Here is a 19,995-nt window from a genome sequence, read left to right on the forward strand (position 1 = left end):
GATTTAGGCTTGTTGTAGATCCTCATTGACCGTTTATATGTAACCGTTTAATTTTAACCGAAATGATGTAATAAAAGACCCTTTGAAATCAAATCTCTCTCTCTCTCTCTCTCTCTCTCTCTCTCTCTCTCTCTCTCTCTCTCTCTCTCTCTATGGCGGTTGGGTGCGTGGTGAGCTGGTGAGTTTGGTGGAGAGTTTGGTGACTTTTCTAGGACTGTCTTTCTACGTTTCCTCTTATTTCACAGGGTGAGTGAGTAACGGTAGTCTGTAGTGGTTCTGGGGTTTTGGTGGTGATTAGGGGACGGAGGACCGTGCCTCGTGTCGGGAATGGCGTCCTCCGAGACGCCGTCTCTGAGGCATGGGGTTCGGGTCCAGCCCGACCCCGGCGTCCCGGTAGAAGCTGTCTTGCTGGCCATCGGGGAGTGCGTGGGGCACGCTAACCTGTCCCACGCCTCCCGCATGAACCGGGGGTTGCTGGTGTTCCTGAAGGAGGAGCGGCTGGTGGCGGAGCTAGTGGCAAGCGGCGTAACCGTAGACGGGGTGTACCTGCAGGTGTCACCGCTCGCGGTGCCCTCTACGCGGGTTACCTTGTCAGGTGTCCCCCCCTTCATACCCAACCAGGTGCTGGAGCGCGAGCTACTGCGCTTCGGAAAACTCGCGAGTGGTTTCCGGTCCGTGGGACTGGGCTGCAAGAGCGATAAACTTAAACATGTCCAATCCTTCAGGAGACAAGTGTCCATGTTCCTCACATGTCCTTCACAGACGCTAGAGGTGTCCTTCAGAGTGAAGCACGGCGAGGGTCACTATATGATCTACGCAAATACGGGCAGCATTAAGTGTTTTCTGTGCGGGGGAATGGGGCACAAGCGTGACGCTTGTCCTCAAAAGCCCGCCGAAGAGCGCGCAGAATCGGAGCCCGCACCGGCAGAAGGGCTCGGTGACGCCGGGGCGCCGATGGATGACGAGCCAGCGGGAGGCGATGCGCCGCCGGCTGAGACAGGAGTGGAGGTGAGTCACGGCAGACAGGTGGGCTCACATGAGAGGGATCAGAGCCCAACTACCGGTATTAATACAGCAGAAAGGAGGGGGGTGGAGGAGAAGGAAGGAGCAGAGGAAACAGGAGCGGAAGACAGGACGGAAGTTAGGGAGGGAGTGAAAAACGGGGAAAGGGAGATAGAAAATACAAGAGCAGAGGAGCTGAACGTTGAAGTGGAAACGACAGGGGAGGAGGAGAGAGGTGTGGCAGAGGGAATAAGCACAAAGTGCAGAGAGGAAGGCAGAGGAGCAGAAGAGGATGAGAATCAAGAGGCCAAAACAACGAGTGAAGATGACAGGACAGGAGTGGAGATGAGACTTGGAGCTGAGGACAAGACCAGTGAGGAGGGAAAGGAAGAGTCTCAGAAAACAAACAATAGGTGGGAGCAGAGAGAAGGAAAAAAGGATGATGGGAAAAAGGCTGAGGAAAAGAACTGTGTGGGGGAAGAGGGGGCAGAGACTGAAGGTGTTGCACACTGTAACAGAGCAGGTGAAGTAGGCAGCAGCGCTGACCCCCCAGGTGGAATGGGTGGAGGGGCACCGCCCGAGAAAGAGGAGGAGGCGATGGACTGCGACAGTGAATCAGATAACCTCTCTGACTCGGGCTCCATGTCTGCAGATGGAGACGTGTACTCTTTGGAAGAGATAAACAGCTTCCTGGATGACACGTTTGGGAAGTCCATCAAGGTTTTAGATTATTTCCCAGACGGTGCTAAATTCATCAGAACTGCTGTGCTTTTGCAGAGAGTTTATGATAATAACTCTCTGGATAAGAAAAAGCGCTTCAGACTGAAGAAGCATGTAACTATTCTCAGGAAGATAATGGAGAGAGACGGAGTGAAGGGTTCCAAGAGGCTGAGGACCAGTGATTGATTTTGGGATGAATGTGCTGCACTCCTTTTTTGTGTTACAGTTTCCTGTTTTTGTCTGCGTCACTGCTTCTTTTCTCTTTCTAATGCACAAGGTGATTTTGGGCTCTTTAAACATAAATGGTGGGAGGGACCGCCAGAAGAGAGCGGTCACTGCAGAAATAATCAAACAAAAGAGGTTAGACATTGTCTTTCTGCAGGAGACCCACAGCGACCCTCACAACGAGGTGGACTGGGGTCTGTGGTGGGGGGGGCAGTATGTCCTGTCTCATGGGACCAACCTGTCTGCAGGTGTGGCCGTCCTCTTCTCACCTGGGCTGGACGTTAGCATCCTCTCCTCTACAGAAGTGGAGGCGGGCAGGGCACTAGTGGTCAAAGCATCCATAGCTGGCATCATTTTTGTGTTCATTAACGTATATGCCCCGAATCAAGGCCCTCTTAGAACAGACCTCTTCCTCAAATTAAGGGATGCCCTGCTGCACTACGACCAAGACGAGTGTATAGTGATGGGGGGAGACTGGAACTGTACTGTTAACTTTTTTTTAGACAGGACAGGGGAGGAGCCTCACCATCAGTCATCTGCCACTCTGTCCCGGGTGATTGCTGAGGCAGGTGTGGAGGATGCATGGAGGGTCAAACATCCTCGGGCGAGGCAGTACACGTGGGTGAAAATGTTGGAGGGGAACATCAGAGCAGCCAGGCTGGACAGGGTTTACGTGTCCTCCAGTTATGGTAATCGCCTATTAAACTGCCACATTCTCCCAGTGGGTTTCACAGACCATCACCTGGTCACCCTAGACTTCCATATCTCACCAACCAAAAAATCCAACTCCTACTGGCACTTTAATGTGAAGCTGTTGCAGGACAGGGACTTCTGTGAGAAATTTAAGATTTTCTGGGGGATCTGGGGGAAGAGGAAGAGCGAATTTCAGTCACTTAGTCTGTGGTGGGATGTGGGAAAGGCCCACATTCGAGTCTTTGTGCAGCAGTACACTAGCGGCTCCACCTACAAAGTCAAGAAAGTCACTGAGTGTTTAGAGAAGGAGATCAGGGACATGGAGCACAGCTTTTTCCCCCACACTAGCACAGATGCCCACAAGCTTCAGCAGAAAAAAGACAGACTGGGGTCCTTCCTAAAGGAACAGGCTAAAGGTGCTCTAGTCAGATCAAGGTTTATAAGTGTGAGGGACATGGATGCCCCTACATCCTTTTTCTTTAACCTGGAGCGGTCTGTCTCTCGGGCCAAACAAATGGTGTGTCTCCGCCTCCCTGACGGCAAGATGACAGCTGATCCGACTGAGATGAGGCAGCACGCCGTCGCCTTCTACAGCGCCCTCTACAGGAAAGAGGCCGACCACTGCGAGAGTGCTGCAGAACTGCTTCAAGGTCTCCCACAGTTGGGCCCAGAAGACAAGGCCTTCCTAGATGCTGACATCTCCCTGGCGGAGCTGACTGTTGCGGCGGGTCAGATGGCTGCTGGTAAGGCCCCTGGACTCGACGGACTGCCTGCAGACTTTTATAAACACTTCTGGGACTGTTTGGGAGCCGACCTGTGGCAGGTGCTGCAGGAGAGCTCGCAGACAGGCCTGCTACCAACATCGTGCCGAAACGCAGTACTCTCCCTGCTACCTAAGAAGGGAGATCTGTCCTTGTTGAAGAACTGGAGACCGGTGGCGTTGTTGTGCACAGACTACAAACTTTTCTCTAAGGTGCTCGCCAACCGGCTTAAAAAATGTCTCGCCTGTATTATTCACAGAGACCAGTCCTACTGCGTGCCAGACAGATCCATAATGGACAATATATTTCTTATGAGGGACCTGTTGGACATTGGTAAACTGTGTAATATTGATTTTGGTGTCATTGCCCTAGATCAGGAGAAGGCCTTTGACAGGGTGGACCATGATTTTCTTTTTTCCACTTTAAGAGCTTTTGGTTTTGGTGAAGGGTTTATGTCACTGTTGGGTGCGATGTACAAAAAAGCCGCTTGTCTGGTGAAGGCGGGGGGCGCGCTGAGCGGTCCAGTTCAGGTCGAGAGAGGCATCAGACAGGGATGTCCCGTCTCTGGGCAGCTGTACTCCATAGCCATTGAACCACTCCTCAACACTTTAAGATCTCGTCTGTCTGGAGTCGTGTTGCCTGGACTGCCTCAGCGCCCCCCCCTGATGGTGTCAGCATATGCTGATGACGTAAACGTGTTTGTGAAGGATCAGAGGGATATCCTGCTCCTAAGCAGCTGTATTAACACTTACGAGAGGGCTTCTTCAGCCAAAGTGAACTGGGGGAAGAGTGAGGCCTTGCAGGTTGGTCAATGGGCCAATGGAGAAGCACCAAAACTACCGGGCAACCTCAGATGGGGTAGGCAGGGGTTAAAGGTTTTGGGTGTTTTTCTAGGAACTGAGGAGTTTCAGAAACAGAACTGGGAAGGGGCTTTGGACAGAGTGCGCGCTAGACTGTCGAGGTGGAGGTGGCTGCTGCCTCGGCTGTCCTACAGGGGGAGGGTCCTTGTTGTCAACAACCTGGTCGCCTCGGCCCTTTGGCACAGGCTGGCGGCTCTAACTCCACCCCGGGACCTGATTGCTGAGATCCAGAGGACCGTTGTGGACTTCTTCTGGTCAGGCCTTCACTGGTTGAAAGCTGCTGTGCTGTATTTACCGATCCAGGAGGGGGGTCAAGGCCTGGTGGACATCGCCTCACGGGTGACAGCTTTTAGACTACTGACCGCCCAGAGACTGCTCTACAGTTCCGGCCTGCCATGGACTGATGCTGCATGTGTACTACTAAGGAGGGCTGGACGCATGGGGTATGATAAGCATCTTTTCCTGCTTGAGCCCCAGCTAGTAGATATAACTGGTCTGACAGTGTTCTACGAGTCCGTCCTCCAGGCGTGGCAGGTTCTCACTCACAAGCGGAGTGGTGAGACAACACCAGGGATGTGGCTTTTTGAGGAGCCGCTGCTTGGGGGCAAGCTCATCACATCCCAAGCCCTGACATCCGTCAGCTTAAGAACCCGACTGAGAGAGGCCGGCTGTGTGAAACTGGGTCACTTGGTGAAGATCTCCATCCCTCACCTGGCAGAGCTGACCCACATCCGTTCCAACAGGCTCCTGCTCAGGCTGGTGGAGGAGGTCTGTGCTTCCCTGCCAGAAGGTTTCAGGTCATTTGTAAAAGACCGATCACTCTCTGACCAATGGGACGGTGGGTGTGAGTACGCCTTCCCCCCCCTTGATGTCTCTGCGGCTGCAGGACAGTGGACAGCAGGTGAGGATACCCTGCTGTCCCTGAAGACACCACAACTGGGTGACTTTGAGTCTCTGGGGAGAAAGGCAGTATACCAGGTCTCCGTGAAGGTCTCAAACTTGCGCTCTCTAACGGGGGTGAAGGTGTCAAGGTGGGTCGACTTTTTTGGCAGGAAGTGCTCCCCGGGGGGCTGCTGGCGGTCTCTGTACAAGCCTCCTGTGGACAAACGGACAGGGGACCTCCAGTGGAGGGTTGTGCATGGAGCCATAGCTACCAACAAATATCTGGTACACCTGGACCCGGGAGGGGGGGACAAGTGTCCTTTCTGTCCTCTGCCAGAAACCGTCTACCACCTGTTTGCTGAGTGCTCCAGACTGAAGGGACTATTCAAACGTTTACAGGCATGGTTTCGGGGCTTAGGGGAACAATTCTCTCTACCTCTATTTATTTACGGACCAAAATATTCTGCTCGCAAGAAGAACGTTCACACTCTGCTAAACTTCCTTTCAGGAATGTCCAAACTGGCCATTTGGAAAACGAGACAGAACCGTGTGCGTGGTGGAGGGTCGGAGGACGCAAATCTGATGCTGACAGGGCTGCTGGCCGCTCGGCTCAGGGTGGAGTTTGGCTACTACAAACTGACCAACAACACCGAACTCTTTGTTACCATTTGGGGTCTGGAGAACCTCCTGTGTTCAGTCAGCGAGAACGCTCTGGTCATCCATCTGTGATTTATGTTGTTCTCTTCACATGATTTAGGCTTGTTGTAGATCCTCATTGACCGTTTATATGTAACCGTTTAATTTTAACCGAAATGATGTAATAAAAGACCCTTTGAAATCAAATCTCTCTCTCTCTCTCTCTCTCTCTCTCTCTCTCTCTCTCTCTCTCTCTCTCTCTCTCTCTCTCTCTATGGCGGTTGGGTGCGTGGTGAGCTGGTGAGTTTGGTGGAGAGTTTGGTGACTTTTCTAGGACTGTCTTTCTACGTTTCCTCTTATTTCACAGGGTGAGTGAGTAACGGTAGTCTGTAGTGGTTCTGGGGTTTTGGTGGTGATTAGGGGACGGAGGACCGTGCCTCGTGTCGGGAATGGCGTCCTCCGAGACGCCGTCTCTGAGGCATGGGGTTCGGGTCCAGCCCGACCCCGGCGTCCCGGTAGAAGCTGTCTTGCTGGCCATCGGGGAGTGCGTGGGGCACGCTAACCTGTCCCACGCCTCCCGCATGAACCGGGGGTTGCTGGTGTTCCTGAAGGAGGAGCGGCTGGTGGCGGAGCTAGTGGCAAGCGGCGTAACCGTAGACGGGGTGTACCTGCAGGTGTCACCGCTCGCGGTGCCCTCTACGCGGGTTACCTTGTCAGGTGTCCCCCCCTTCATACCCAACCAGGTGCTGGAGCGCGAGCTACTGCGCTTCGGAAAACTCGCGAGTGGTTTCCGGTCCGTGGGACTGGGCTGCAAGAGCGATAAACTTAAACATGTCCAATCCTTCAGGAGACAAGTGTCCATGTTCCTCACATGTCCTTCACAGACGCTAGAGGTGTCCTTCAGAGTGAAGCACGGCGAGGGTCACTATATGATCTACGCAAATACGGGCAGCATTAAGTGTTTTCTGTGCGGGGGAATGGGGCACAAGCGTGACGCTTGTCCTCACAAGCCCGCCGAAGAGCGCGCAGAATCGGAGCCCGCACCGGCAGAAGGGCTCGGTGACGCCGGGGCGCCGATGGATGACGAGCCAGCGGGAGGCGATGCGCCGCCGGCTGAGACAGGAGTGGAGGTGAGTCACGGCAGACAGGTGGGCTCACATGAGAGGGATCAGAGCCCAACTACCGGTATTAATACAGCAGAAAGGAGGGGGGTGGAGGAGAAGGAAGGAGCAGAGGAAACAGGAGCGGAAGACAGGACGGAAGTTAGGGAGGGAGTGAAAAACGGGGAAAGGGAGATAGAAAATACAAGAGCAGAGGAGCTGAACGTTGCAGTGGAAACGACAGGGGAGGAGGAGAGAGGTGTGGCAGAGGGAATAAGCACAAAGTGCAGAGAGGAAGGCAGAGGAGCAGAAGAGGATGAGAATCAAGAGGCCAAAACAACGAGTGAAGATGACAGGACAGGAGTGGAGATGAGACTTGGAGCTGAGGACAAGACCAGTGAGGAGGGAAAGGAAGAGTCTCAGAAAACAAACAATAGGTGGGAGCAGAGAGAAGGAAAAAAGGATGATGGGAAAAAGGCTGAGGAAAAGAACTGTGTGGGGGAAGAGGGGGCAGAGACTGAAGGTGTTGCACACTGTAACAGAGCAGGTGAAGTAGGCAGCAGCGCTGACCCCCCAGGTGGAATGGGTGGAGGGGCACCGCCCGAGAAAGAGGAGGAGGCGATGGACTGCGACAGTGAATCAGATAACCTCTCTGACTCGGGCTCCATGTCTGCAGATGGAGACGTGTACTCTTTGGAAGAGATAAACAGCTTCCTGGATGACACGTTTGGGAAGTCCATCAAGGTTTTAGATTATTTCCCAGACGGTGCTAAATTCATCAGAACTGCTGTGCTTTTGCAGAGAGTTTATGATAATAACTCTCTGGATAAGAAAAAGCGCTTCAGACTGAAGAAGCATGTAACTATTCTCAGGAAGATAATGGAGAGAGACGGAGTGAAGGGTTCCAAGAGGCTGAGGACCAGTGATTGATTTTGGGATGAATGTGCTGCACTCCTTTTTTGTGTTACAGTTTCCTGTTTTTGTCTGCGTCACTGCTTCTTTTCTCTTTCTAATGCACAAGGTGATTTTGGGCTCTTTAAACATAAATGGTGGGAGGGACCGCCAGAAGAGAGCGGTCACTGCAGAAATAATCAAACAAAAGAGGTTAGACATTGTCTTTCTGCAGGAGACCCACAGCGACTCCTCCCCAAGGGGAGGAGTCCAGGTCGGTCGTGTCCAATCGGCTGCACCTTGGGTGAAGGGTAGCCATCTTGCCTGCAGATTTCCTGTACATGGAGAAACAGGACACAAACCAACACAAACACCCCCAAAACGTAACAATTAGTTTGTGCTGTTAATCAGGACGCGTGTGATTGATTACTTTCATCATCAAATGATCAGGCAGCAAAGTTCATGAGAAATAATAATACTTTACTTTTTATAGCACTTTTCTTGGTACCCAAAGACGCTTAAGAAGAAGAAGAGGAGAAGAAGAAGAGGACGAGCTTGTGATGGATTAAATAAACGTCACTATGACATCATCAGTGTGCAGCGCAGAAATATCAACATCTGTAAAAACGCAGGAAGAAATGTGACGTTTCTTCATGAGATCTCAGCGGCTGCAAAAACTAAAGGTTTCCTGAATGAAATCATTCTATTGTTTAATGCAGTAAGAAATGGACGTATTCACAAGGCTCTTATTGTCCAAGCAGCTAAAAGCAGCTATAAACCAACAGATTGAGATGGATGGAGCGATGGATGGATTTATTGATTGATTGATGGATCGATGGATGGAGCGATTGATTGATTGATTGATTGATTGATTGATGGATTGATTGATTGATTGATGGATTGATTGATTGATTGATTGACTGCGTAGGAGACGGACTTGGGACCTACAGGGTTGTCTTCTCCTGAGAACGTCATGGTCACATGTGAACAAGCCCTCTGCAAACACAAAGCATCAAAGACACATTTTGCCGTTTCAACAATCACACAAAAGGACGAACAAACAGCACTGAAGGTCAAACTAAGACAGGAAGTGGTCTCTGATGTCTCACGAGGAAGACGATGCAGGAGGAAGCTGCGAGACTCTGGGGAACCGGAGGAGGAAATCCTCTCTGAGCTCGTTTGAAGATCTAAGGAGACTTCTACAGGTCAGAGGACCGTCTGAAGAGCTTTGCAGTACTTTCATTACAATTTGTATTTTCGATGCAGAGGTCTGCAGACGTTGTTTTTCTGACCCACAGTAAGAAGTAAAAACAGATGAAACTGATGACTAACTGTCACTCAACTAATAAACTGTCCATCGACAGTCTTCAGCATCTGGTTTTCATGATGATCAATGACAGAAGCTGGAGGAATTACAGTTTGTGTTCTACATTCAGTCACATCTTACTGTGTGCAAGCAGGCTGCTTTACTGGCTGTTCTTACCCACAATCCTTTGCACAGCAGGTATATGAGCCAGAGGGTTCAAGGTGCCATGTTGTCACAAACAGACGTTCCCCGTCTCCGGAGTACTAAGGTCCGAAGCTCGGGATCCCAGTCACCCCTCTGTGGCACGTGACAATGGTTTGGGCCAGTCAGGATCAGCCCACTGAGCGCTCACGGCCACTCCCACCAACGCACCTGTGGCTCGTCTCTCATCAGGAGAGGTTGGGCATTTAAGCTCCCGAAGTCTCAGAGGCCGGTGCGAAGTCTTGTGCATGTTTCCATCACATTCTGAGCGGTCTCTTGCTATCCTGTTTCTGCCTACCTGTTATTGACCTCTCCTTTGTCCCAGACCTCGTTCACGCCTGCCTGACCCCCGACGGTACCTCTGCCTACCTCCGCGCTCCCGGCTTTCGACCCCTGCCTGTTCACCGGACCCTACCACGCCTCATCCTTGTCTGTACCCCGCTAATAAAACTGCGCTCTGCGCTTGAGTTCACTCTGGTCTCTTGTGGTGCGTTAAGTAGAACACTGCATGTAACAACATGTCCTTTGTGATTTGGCAGGCGGCTTCAGACTGATACGTGGGGAAGTTGTTCCGCCCCAACAGGTTCAACCTGATCATCAAAGTGGAGTGAAGAATAAAAACACTCTCAGCTCAGACTCTGTTGTCTTAGTGGATGTTTTTATTCAATATAAACTCTTCACTACATTTCTTACAAAGGTTTCTGCTTCATCACGTGTTCCCTACTAGTCTACATGTAGAAGAAGACCAGGTGACAAAGAGGGGCGTGCACGGGTCCTCTGAACCATCTGGTCCAACAACAGCATCCAGTCTGTTGTCATAGCAACTCTTTACAAGGTGGAAGGATCGTTCCACAGATGCTGGTTTTCATCCTGAAAGACTCTTGTTGAGCCGTGAGGAGGATTCTGTTCACGAGGACCTTTGACCCTGTTAACAGCTCAGACTGAGACTCAGTCAACCAGTCAGACTGCATACTTTGATGGTGACGTGAGGACACACCCTCTCTGATGAAGGACAACAAGCTCTAACAAGCTGCAACACTTCACTCCGTCTGATGGAAGCTGAAGTGAAGCACGGAGCTCCTTTTCTACACGGACCTGCTGAGGACAGAAGAGAGCTGCTCACTGAGGAAGTTCATGTCTACGAGCTCAGTAAGTGCAGCTGTGATTGGTTGAATGACATCATTGATGGTCGTGAAGGTGTGATTGTTTAAAGCTGGGAAACAAGATGGCGCCTGTGTGAGCAGGCAGAGAGAAGCTGCTGTTAGTCTGAATGATGACGCTGTGATGAAGAAGAGGAGCTCAGTCTGATCTGGGGTCTGTGAGGACTGTTACTGATGAGGAGGGGAAGGTAGCAGACGGAGGGGCACTAGGACCCAGCAGGGACCACAGAGCTCACCTGGGCCTTTGTTCCTGAAACACACCTGAGAGACGCTCTGTTTGTCTCACCTGCTGCTTCAGTCCTTTAAGTCCACAAAGCTTCATGTTCATTTCTTCATCTGCTTTAAACACATTTAGTCACTTTTTAGTGTTTGACTGTGTTTGTTTTCTTTAGTCTTCAGTTTTTCTCTCATTGATCAGCAGGTTGTAGTCGACCTTTTACTAACTGATCACATGGTGAAGCGAAGCATCCCATCAGGAGAAAGCTTCCCCATGTTACCATGGTAACCACAGTGTTTCCATCAGGACAGCTACAGGTCACCTTACTGGTCTGTGTTTTACTGACTTCTGGACTCTGAAGAGGAGAAACAGCACAGCTCCACCTGCTGGAAGAAGAGTGATAACATTCATCTTGTAAAACACTACATTTATAGGATGAGCATTTTAACAGAGTTTAAAAAGGTAAAAGGAAGTTTGTCTTTCTCCAGAAGTCTAAAGTTGAACAGACAACAAACTGAAACGCAGAAGCATAAACTAGGCTTAAGTGTGCGTGTTTATATTTTAATACTAAGCAGAACTGTCGGGAGGCGGATCAAAGTCAGGGAGGGTGCAGAGGCACATGGAGCAGAACATACAGATGCAATAGTCTTCTGGTCAGCGAGAGGTTTCATCTTTTTCTTAGGTGGCATTTTTGCCTTCTACTTTTCCTGCTGGAGGAAAAACGGGATCACGTGGGAAGCGGCATGTATGCGCAGACGGCGTGTGCGCATAACAAAATGGCGGCCGCCGTTCAGAGTGTTGTGCGTTGCCACACAGCCACCACCGGAATATGTTTTATTTATTCCACTACACACGTTAAAACATCACCGACCTGAGTAAACACAGCATAGAGCAGTTGAAACGTGAATTCATTTACTACTGAGAAGTTTGTATCTTTATTGTTGAAATGGAATCTGCGGTTACTGGCTAGTTGTTGTTGTAGCGGCTAAACTAGCACGTCGCGATACTCAAGGGGATCATGTCTGCGCAGAGTTAATGCGCAAAGGCTTGAAGCGGCGCTTGTCAGGTCCGCTGACAGGTTTCTTTCTGCTAGTTACGGTGATTTTTATGGAAGTCCATTCCCGCCACTAAAAAGAGTTAAAAAGTCGAAATTATGACTTGAGATGTGCGCATGCGCAGGCTCCTTCGTTGTTTGGTACATTGACTTTATAAACCCTCTTGGCGACTTCTGGTCAAAAGCGACCAGCGACCTTCTCTGGTTTTATTGGAGACTTCTGTGGTGTCTGACGTGGCGTGACGTCACTGAAGCAGGAAGCTGGCGGCTCGCAGCAGTCCAGCTGCAGTCAGAGGAGACACACGTCACGTGCAGGCTGAAATCAACGCGCGCATGCGCAAAGCCGCCGCCGATTCTGCAGCGTCTCTCCTCGTTGAGAAATTGCCAATACTGGTTCAATAAAGAGAGAAGAACTTTTCAATCGTTACTAATCACGATAACTACGTAATAAATACCACCCGGAACGTATTTCATCTCCCTAGAAGTTCAATTTATTTCGGACTCGGAAATACGGAAGATAATTTAGACTCCGCTAAAAGTCGGACGTCCCTGTTTGTTATGAGAGAGGAGTGAGCGGGTATCGAACGTACGACGTTTACACTTCGCTAAAGTTGGAAATATATTCACACATTCACACTTCCTGGTTTAATAGCTGCTCAGTGAGACGTTGTTCAACTCTGTGTGACCGTATACATATAATATATATATATATATATATATATATATATATATAGACCTTGTATATATATATACATATATACACAAGGTCTATAATATAAATCTTACTAATATAAAATATGTTGTATGGTTTGAGTAGGTAAGTGGTTTTTAAGTGGTTTTACAGGACTGATCTTTGCACCACACTGTTGGTTCCCTTCCACCTATACTTACTTATAATATTGATATTATAAAACTATACATATCTCATGTTGTCATCCTGCATGCTGAGTTTTAGTAGCCTATATAGTGATTTAACATAAATAACGTCCTGATGGACCGCTGCCTCCTGCCAAAGGAAAGCGCTTAAAAGAAACACGACATTTATAGGATGAGAATTTAAAATGACGTCTCTTGACACGTTGTCTCAAGACAACAACACAAAGTGTCCCATGAGAGTTTTAGTGTTGAGGTGAATGAGCTCTGTGTGTTTGTCCTGATGAAGATAATAACGTGTGAGCTCTGCCAGCAGGTTGTTGTGAAGGTGTGAAGGTGTGGACTCTGCTATGAATCAGGCTGAGGACCCAGAGGACGAAGTCCCTCCCTCTGAAGCCCCTCTGTGTGGGGAACATGACAGCCAGACCAAAGCTCAGAGGTGAGAGGACCATCTCCAACTGTCCTCCACTCGTCTCCATGTCCCAACGTCTCTGACTCACTGACTCTGCTTCTACATGTGTGACCAGGACCCATCAGAGACCAGGACCTGGACCCAGCTGTGTGTCCATGAAGAGTAACCAGTCTATGGGGCTTCCTCTCGTCTTCAAAGACGTTGGTCCCTCTGTTGATGCAAGGTGAGGGTCTCAGGCTGATGATGAGGTGTTTCTACCAGACTCTCTGGTGGAGGTTCTGGGTTTCTTGCTCCAGGGCCCTTCAGCAGTGTCCAGTGAGGGAGGGAGAGCTCCATGGAGGACTTGGTGAGACCTGTTGGGACTAAACCAAACTGACTGGTGAAGAAAACAGTGAGCTGAAAGACTGAGCTGTTGATTCTCAGTGGGACCAGCAGGACCAGTAGACCTAAACCACTACAGGGAGTCATGTGGTCCACATCCAGACCTCACGTCATGGACCTTTACCTCGTTTTGGTCTCTGTGAGGACGGACACCATGTGAGCTGATGCTTCATGATTAGATGGTGATGTGATGATGTAATCTCAGTGTTTCTTTCAGTTCACATCAGCAGAGAGGAAAGTCTCCTGAACCCAGATGTTTGTCCATGAAGAGTGATCGGTCTAAAGATGCTGGGATTAACTTCAAAGATGGACGCCGTTCTTATGACCCAGAGTAAGTTCTTAAACAGATGAAGAACTGTTCTGATCCTCAGTCATGAATTACATAAATGTTTGTTCAGTGTTTAACGTGTTGTTTCCATGACAATCCATCATGACAGAACTCATTATCTTCATCTAACTGGTCTGTGTGTGTTTAAGTGTGAATCATTAACTGTAAACATCCTCAGATGTAAACACAATGTGAGCTAGTTCCTCCACATCAGGATCAGCAGAGGTCACATCTGGTTATATAATAAAGGTGGTAATATGTTCTGCAATAATATCGGCATGTTATTAAATTCATCCTCTAAACACAGCTGTTGCTTGTCAGATGCAATCAGATGGACGGTAATAAAACGCCATGATGCCGTCACAATGCGTGATGACGCTGATGGCTGATCTTGCGCTCTTAGAAGACGTGGCACATGGAAGGATTGGCGATGTAGTGCAGCGCACCATCGGCCTGTTTAAGGGCAGATGGCGCTGCCTCGACTGCACTGGAGGGAGGTTGTTGTTTACTCCTGAAAAGGTGTGAAACATCGTGCTGCGTGTGCTGTGCTACATGATGTGGCTCAGCTTCCAAACGTGCCTCGACCCCCTGACGCCGATGTTGGCCCAGACCCTGTCCCCGATCCCCAATCACTGCCGCCAGTCTCTCATCAGGAGGGGACAGCTCCGGTGTCCCTTTCCCACCCGGGCAGACACACCTTGGCGATGGCTAAACGCTTTTTTGCTTCCACTTTGATGTCAGACCAGTTTTTCTTTATTTGGGTCCGAGGTCGTGAAGCTGCAGCGTTGCTCTGCAACCTTTTGCCCCTCAGGTGCCTTGTTGGCATCAGTGATGTCCACACTGTGTCCTCCAAAGAGCATCTTACTTCTCCTTCCCACCTCCCAATGATCATCTCCACATCACACTGAGTGAAGTTACGTTTCTTCGTTTTCCTCTCAGTGTTTGTCATGATTTCCCAATCGATGAATATTCATTTGTGGGCGTTCCACAGACTATATATGGGCAACTATGGGCGTGACACGAAGCCGCAACAGCTGCGCTGCATTTAGAAGTGATTGTGATTTATTAAGGGAAAACTGCGTAGGACGTTTTATAAGTCTGAATATTTCTGTGCGTACGCATGTCCTACGTTTCATCCGTACGACACTTCTGGAGCAAATCCTACGCAAGCTTTTATAAATGAGGCCCCTGGTCCCCCTGGTCCAACACATGCGCTCACTCACAGAGTGCGACCCCCAGTGGACTGATTAGGAATAGCAGCTACTTTTATAGAAAAGCTATTTGTGTCTTTGTGTAATTCTCACAATAGTAAAGTCATCCAGCGGGCTGCACTGGACCCCCGCAGACCAGATTTGGCCCTCGGGCCTTGAGTTAGACACCCATCATCTAACTGGTCTGTGTGTGTTTAAGTGTGAATCAATAACTGTAAACATCCTCCGATGTAAACACAATGTGAGCTGGTTCCTCCACATCAGGATCAGCAAAGGTCACATCTGGAGACAGCTGCAGGTTTCTGGAGACAGATGACTGGGACTGAACATGTGATTAGAATAAACTCAGTGCTCTGTGGACCAGCTGACGTGGTCTCTGGACTCCATGCAGAGGCTTGGACAAAGTATCGTCAGTAGACTCTGTGAAAAGGTCCAAAGACTAGTTTCAGAAGGTCTAAGGAGACTTCTAGAGGTCAGGGGACGTTTTAAAGAGGTTTGGAGTAGTTCCATAGGACTTTGGACCAGATGCAGAGATCTGCTGACGTTGTTATGACCCACAGTAAGAACTAAAACCAGATGAAACTGATGACTAACTGTCACTCAACTAATAAACTGTCCGTCATCATCGACAGTCTTTAGCATCTGGTTTTCATCATGATCCATCATGACAGATGCCAATATCTTTAACTAATGTTGTATTGGTGTTGATGGTCCAAACACCATGTGAGCTGATGGTTCATGTTCCTCCACAGAGAGGACCAGGAGAGCTCAGAGGTTCCCACAGGTCCGTCTGCCCAGCAGCATCAAACACACCTGGACTCCATCTTCATGGTGTGTACATGTACAACTACTTTTACATCTCTCAGTTCACCATCATCTCCATGCTGCACTTTGTAGACCAGTGGATTGTCCGCCTGTCCAACATGGACCTGATGGTGGCTTCCATGTTCTAGTTGGTGTCATTCATAGAATGTTCTTTTCCAGCTGCTGGAGGAGAACATCCTCACATTTGTGAAGAACGAGCTGAAGAAGATCCAGAAGTTCATGAGTTCAGATTACCCAGAATGCTTAGAGAAAGAGGATGAGGAGGTGCTAGATGAAGAGCAGAGGAGGAGCAGAGAGGCCTTTGTGAAGATCTCAGTGCACTTCCTGAGGAGAATGAAGCAGGAGGAGCTGGCTGAGCGTCTGCAGAGCAGTAAGAGGATTTCTCTACAGACTTACCATGCTGATACATGAGACCTTCACTAATGTCTCCAGAGATGGACAGAATATATTCATAGTCATTCTCTGAGGAAAGACATGTTGAAATCTATTCTGTGACTCATTGATCTTCTTTGTTGTCTTCATTCAGGAATTCCTGCTGCAGTTTGTCAGCGTGAACTCAAATCCAACCTGAAGAAGAAGTTCCAGTGTGTGTTTGAGGGGATCGCTAAAGCAGGAAACCCAACCCTTCTGAATGAGATCTACACAGAGCTCTACATCACAGAGGGAGGGACTGCAGAGGTCAATGAAGAACATGAGGTCAGACAGATTGAAACAGCATCCAGGAAACCAGCCAGACCAGAAACAACCATCAGACAAGAATACCTCCTCAAAGCCTCAACTGGAGGAGAGGAACCAATCAGAACCGTGATGACTAAGGGAGTGGCTGGCATTGGGAAAACAGTCTTAACACAGAAGTTCACTCTGGACTGGGCTGAAGACAAAGACCACCAGGACATACAGTTCACATTTCCATTCACCTTCAGAGAGCTGAATGTGCTGAAAGAGAAGAAGTTCAGCTTGGTGGGACTTGTTCATCACTTCTTCAGTGAAACCAGAGCAGCAGGAATCTGCAGGTTTGAAGAGTTTCAGGTCGTGTTCATCTTTGACGGTCTGGATGAGTGTCGACTTCCTCTGGACTTCCACAACAATGAGATCCTGACTGATGTCACAGAGATCTCCTCAGTGGATGTGCTCCTCACAAACCTCATCAGGGGGAAGCTGCTTCCCTCTGCTCGCCTCTGGATAACCACACGACCTGCAGCAGCCAATCAGATCCCTCCTGAGTGTGTTGGCATGGTGACAGAGGTCAGAGGGTTCACTGACCCCCAGAAGGAGGAGTACTTCAGGAAGAGGTTCAGAGATGAGGAGCAGGCCAGCAAGATCATCTCTCACATCAAGACCTCACGAAGCCTCCACATCATGTGCCACATCCCAGTCTTCTGCTGGATCACTGCTACAGTTCTGGAGGAGGTGTTGAAGACCAGAGAGGGAGGAGAGCTGCCCAAGACCCTGACTGAGATGTACATCCACTTCCTGGTGGTTCAGTCCAAAGTGAAGAAGGTCAAGTACGGTGGAGGAGCTGAGACGGATCCAGTGTGGAGTCCAGAGAGCAGGATGATGATCGAGTCTCTGGGAAAACTGGCCTTTGATCAGCTGCAGAAAGGAAACCTGATCTTCTATGAATCCGACCTGACAGAGTGTGGCATCGATATCAGAGCAGCCTCAGTGTACTCAGGAGTGTTCACTCAGATCTTCAGAGAGGAGAGAGGACTGTACCAGGACAACGTGTTCTGCTTCGTCCATCTGAGTGTTCAGGAGTTTCTGGCTGGTCTTCATGTCCATCTGACCTTCTTCAGCTCTGGTGTCAATCTGCTGTCAGAAGAACAAACAACCTCGGCGGTGTCTAAAGTCTCTAAAGACGAACCTGAACCAAAGCGTCTCTACCAGAGTGCTGTGGACAAGGCCTTACAGAGTCCTAATGGACACCTGGACTTGTTCCTCCGCTTCCTCCTGGGTCTTTCCCTAGAGACCAATCAGAGTCTCCTACGAGGTCTGCTGACACAGGCAGGAAGTCGCTCACAGACCAATCGGAGAACAGTCCAGTACATCAAGGAGAAGATCAGTGAGGATGTGTCTCCAGAGAAAAGCATCAATCTGTTTCACTGTCTGAATGAACTGAATGATGCTTCTCTAGTGAAGGAGATCCAATGGTTCCTTAGTTCAGGACGTCTCTCCACAGAAGAACTGTCTCCTGCTCAGTGGTCAGCTCTGGTCTTCATCTTACTGTCATCAGAAGAAGATCTGGAGGTGTTTGACCTGAAGAAATACTCTGCTTCAGAGGAGGCTCTTCTGAGGCTGCTGCCAGTGGTCAAAGCCTCCAAAAAAGTTCTGTAAGTACAGAGAGAGTAAATTCATACATCAGAACTTAAATATGCTGCCATCTTTTATACTTACTGCTTCTTCTTCATCCTTCTCTTCAGACTGAGTGGCTTTAACCTCTCAGAGAGAAGCTGTGACGCTCTGTCCTCAGTTCTCAGCTCCCAGTCCTCTAGTCTGAGAGAGCTGGATCTGAGTAACAACCACCTGCAGGATTCAAGAGTGAAGCTGCTGTCTGCTGGATTGAAGAGTCCACACTGTGAACTGGAGACTCTGAGGTCAAATTAATTTAGTTTGTCTGAATGTCTTAAACCAGCGCTTCCCAACCTCCAGAATGCCGTGACCCAATTTGAAAATCTTTTGCGGGCCACCTAAACCTTTAATTACAACTCTGATCAAAACATAATGATTAAATGACCTTAATAATTTAACCAAACGTAAATGTTTTAACCGACAATGTATGTTTTGTATACCATTTTCTCCGGAGCTCATGTGCCGTGTTTTCCGCACAATAAGGCGCATAAGATACTGCAGTTTATGGCTCATCGACTGACACAAAATTCGAGAGCGCAAATCAGGTCGATGCGCTCGAGTAAATCAGACATCCGCAGTCAAAAGTCTGTCTCACGTGAGATATTTGCTCTCTCGCGGAGCGTGAACTTCCTCGCTCGCAAGGTTAGTCTCTGCTCGCGCTCGCTGTTGTTCTTTCTGACTGTAAGGGGGCGGAGCCAGTCACCATGGTCTCTACACCTGATTGGTTACAAACCCCGTCTTTGGATTGGCTGGAGTGATGCATTCACACAACTATAGAAGCCTATTTCCGCACTGAAGAAAGGGGATAGAAAGTGCATTCAGGGTCCGATCGATGCTGCGAGGTGCGTCCGCTCCCGCTGCCCCCCTCGCCATCCACGCCTTAAATCTTCGGCTGCTTTTAGAATAACTTATTTGCCCCGTTAAGATGGTTCAGCTACTGTAGAGAAAAGGGCGCCGTCTCTCGCTCTTTAATCTCATAAAGTGCTCGGTGAGAACGACAGCTTTGTTTCTCCGACGCGCCCTGAAAGCAGCTCCATATCTCACGCGCTTGAGCGCCGCTCAGCATCTCGCCGTCGTAGACGAGCTTTGGCGTGTTTGGCAAAGCGTCTTGAGCGCCGTGTATGGATCAACCGATTAACCAATTGATCCATATATATATAAGGCGCTCCGGATTATAAGGCACTGTCGTTTGTGAGGAAATTAAAGCCTTTTAACTGCCCCTTGGAGTGCGGACAATGCGGTATATTGACTTTAATACTAGAAGAGGGCGCCCCGTTTGTTGACCAACGACAGGCGGACAAGAGCAGCCGTTTCCAGCGAGAGCCTTATTGTTTTATTAATCTGTCCGTTTAAATTGTTTGTGCTTCATCAATTAATGTTTCACATAACTAATGTGCCGCATCATAAATATTTTTATATTAATTTCAAAGTCAATTACTCCACAGCATAAACATCATCATTGTTCATCAGGATTTCCGACTTCATAAAAACCTTTTTCCACCAGAAGATGAACCTTATCTATGGAGCCATAAGCTAAGAGACTAAACTATGGACAACAATCTGTTTATGTTTCCATCACATCATCGGATCCTTGTGGAACCAACACATTTGATACGGAGGGAATTAAAACACAATGTTGGCTCACGATAAATCATCACAGGGCCGTCCTATTAATCCTCTTATTCATGCTGCGTGATGTTATTTTAATATGGTTCATTGAGGAAAATGGGAAAAGCAGAGGTGTAAAAGAGACTGAAACTTGGATTTCTGGCGCTTCGGTGACAATCTGCTTGGAGTTTGATGGTTGCTCATTTAAGGTGTAGATGGTAACTGACATTAAATTAGCAAATAAAGATCCTTTTTAATCACTTTCCTGTTTTAATAGTCTATTCTACACTAGTACTTGTA

The 19,995-nt window shown here is 48.9% G+C and overlaps 4 protein-coding genes across 4 annotated transcripts in view; 3 read left to right on the forward strand and 1 right to left on the reverse strand.

The window, feature by feature from the left end:
- LOC144390310 (dual specificity calcium/calmodulin-dependent 3',5'-cyclic nucleotide phosphodiesterase 1C-like) overlaps positions 1-19,995 on the reverse strand; it is a 442,515-nt gene that overhangs the window by 376,911 nt on the left and 45,609 nt on the right. The window lies entirely within an intron of this gene.
- The window catches only part of LOC120813551 (protein NLRC3-like), a 238,354-nt gene that overhangs the window by 216,543 nt on the left and 1,816 nt on the right, over positions 1-19,995 (forward strand). The window lies entirely within an intron of this gene.
- On the forward strand, positions 13,080-16,177 carry LOC120813195 (uncharacterized). The gene is made up of 4 exons (XM_078096833.1): positions 13,080-13,216; positions 13,592-13,705; positions 15,666-15,744; positions 15,898-16,177. The coding sequence occupies exons 1-4, from the start codon at positions 13,149-13,151 to the stop codon at positions 16,147-16,149; spliced, it is 513 nt and encodes a 170-aa protein (XP_077952959.1). The 5' UTR covers positions 13,080-13,148; the 3' UTR covers positions 16,150-16,177.
- On the forward strand, positions 16,181-19,951 carry LOC144390307 (NLR family CARD domain-containing protein 3-like). The gene is made up of 2 exons (XM_078096798.1): positions 16,181-18,068; positions 18,159-19,951. The coding sequence occupies exons 1-2, from the start codon at positions 16,546-16,548 to the stop codon at positions 18,340-18,342; spliced, it is 1,707 nt and encodes a 568-aa protein (XP_077952924.1). The 5' UTR covers positions 16,181-16,545; the 3' UTR covers positions 18,343-19,951.

This window comes from Gasterosteus aculeatus, chromosome 21 (assembly GCF_964276395.1).
Source record: "Gasterosteus aculeatus chromosome 21, fGasAcu3.hap1.1, whole genome shotgun sequence".
Taxonomy (NCBI): domain Eukaryota; kingdom Metazoa; phylum Chordata; class Actinopteri; order Perciformes; family Gasterosteidae; genus Gasterosteus; species Gasterosteus aculeatus.

Coding starts and splice junctions, on each gene's coding strand:
- LOC120813195 (XM_078096833.1), top strand. CDS start 13,149: ATGAAGAGTAACCAGTCTATGGGGCTTCCTCTCGTCTTCAAAGACGTT. Junction 13,217..13,591: donor GGTCCCTCTGTTGATGCAAG/GTGAGGGTCTCA, acceptor TGTTTCTTTCAG/TTCACATCAGCAGAGAGGAA. Junction 15,745..15,897: donor ACCTGGACTCCATCTTCATG/GTGTGTACATGT, acceptor GTTCTTTTCCAG/CTGCTGGAGGAGAACATCCT.
- LOC144390307 (XM_078096798.1), top strand. CDS start 16,546: ATGACTAAGGGAGTGGCTGGCATTGGGAAAACAGTCTTAACACAGAAG. Junction 18,069..18,158: donor AAAGCCTCCAAAAAAGTTCT/GTAAGTACAGAG, acceptor CCTTCTCTTCAG/ACTGAGTGGCTTTAACCTCT.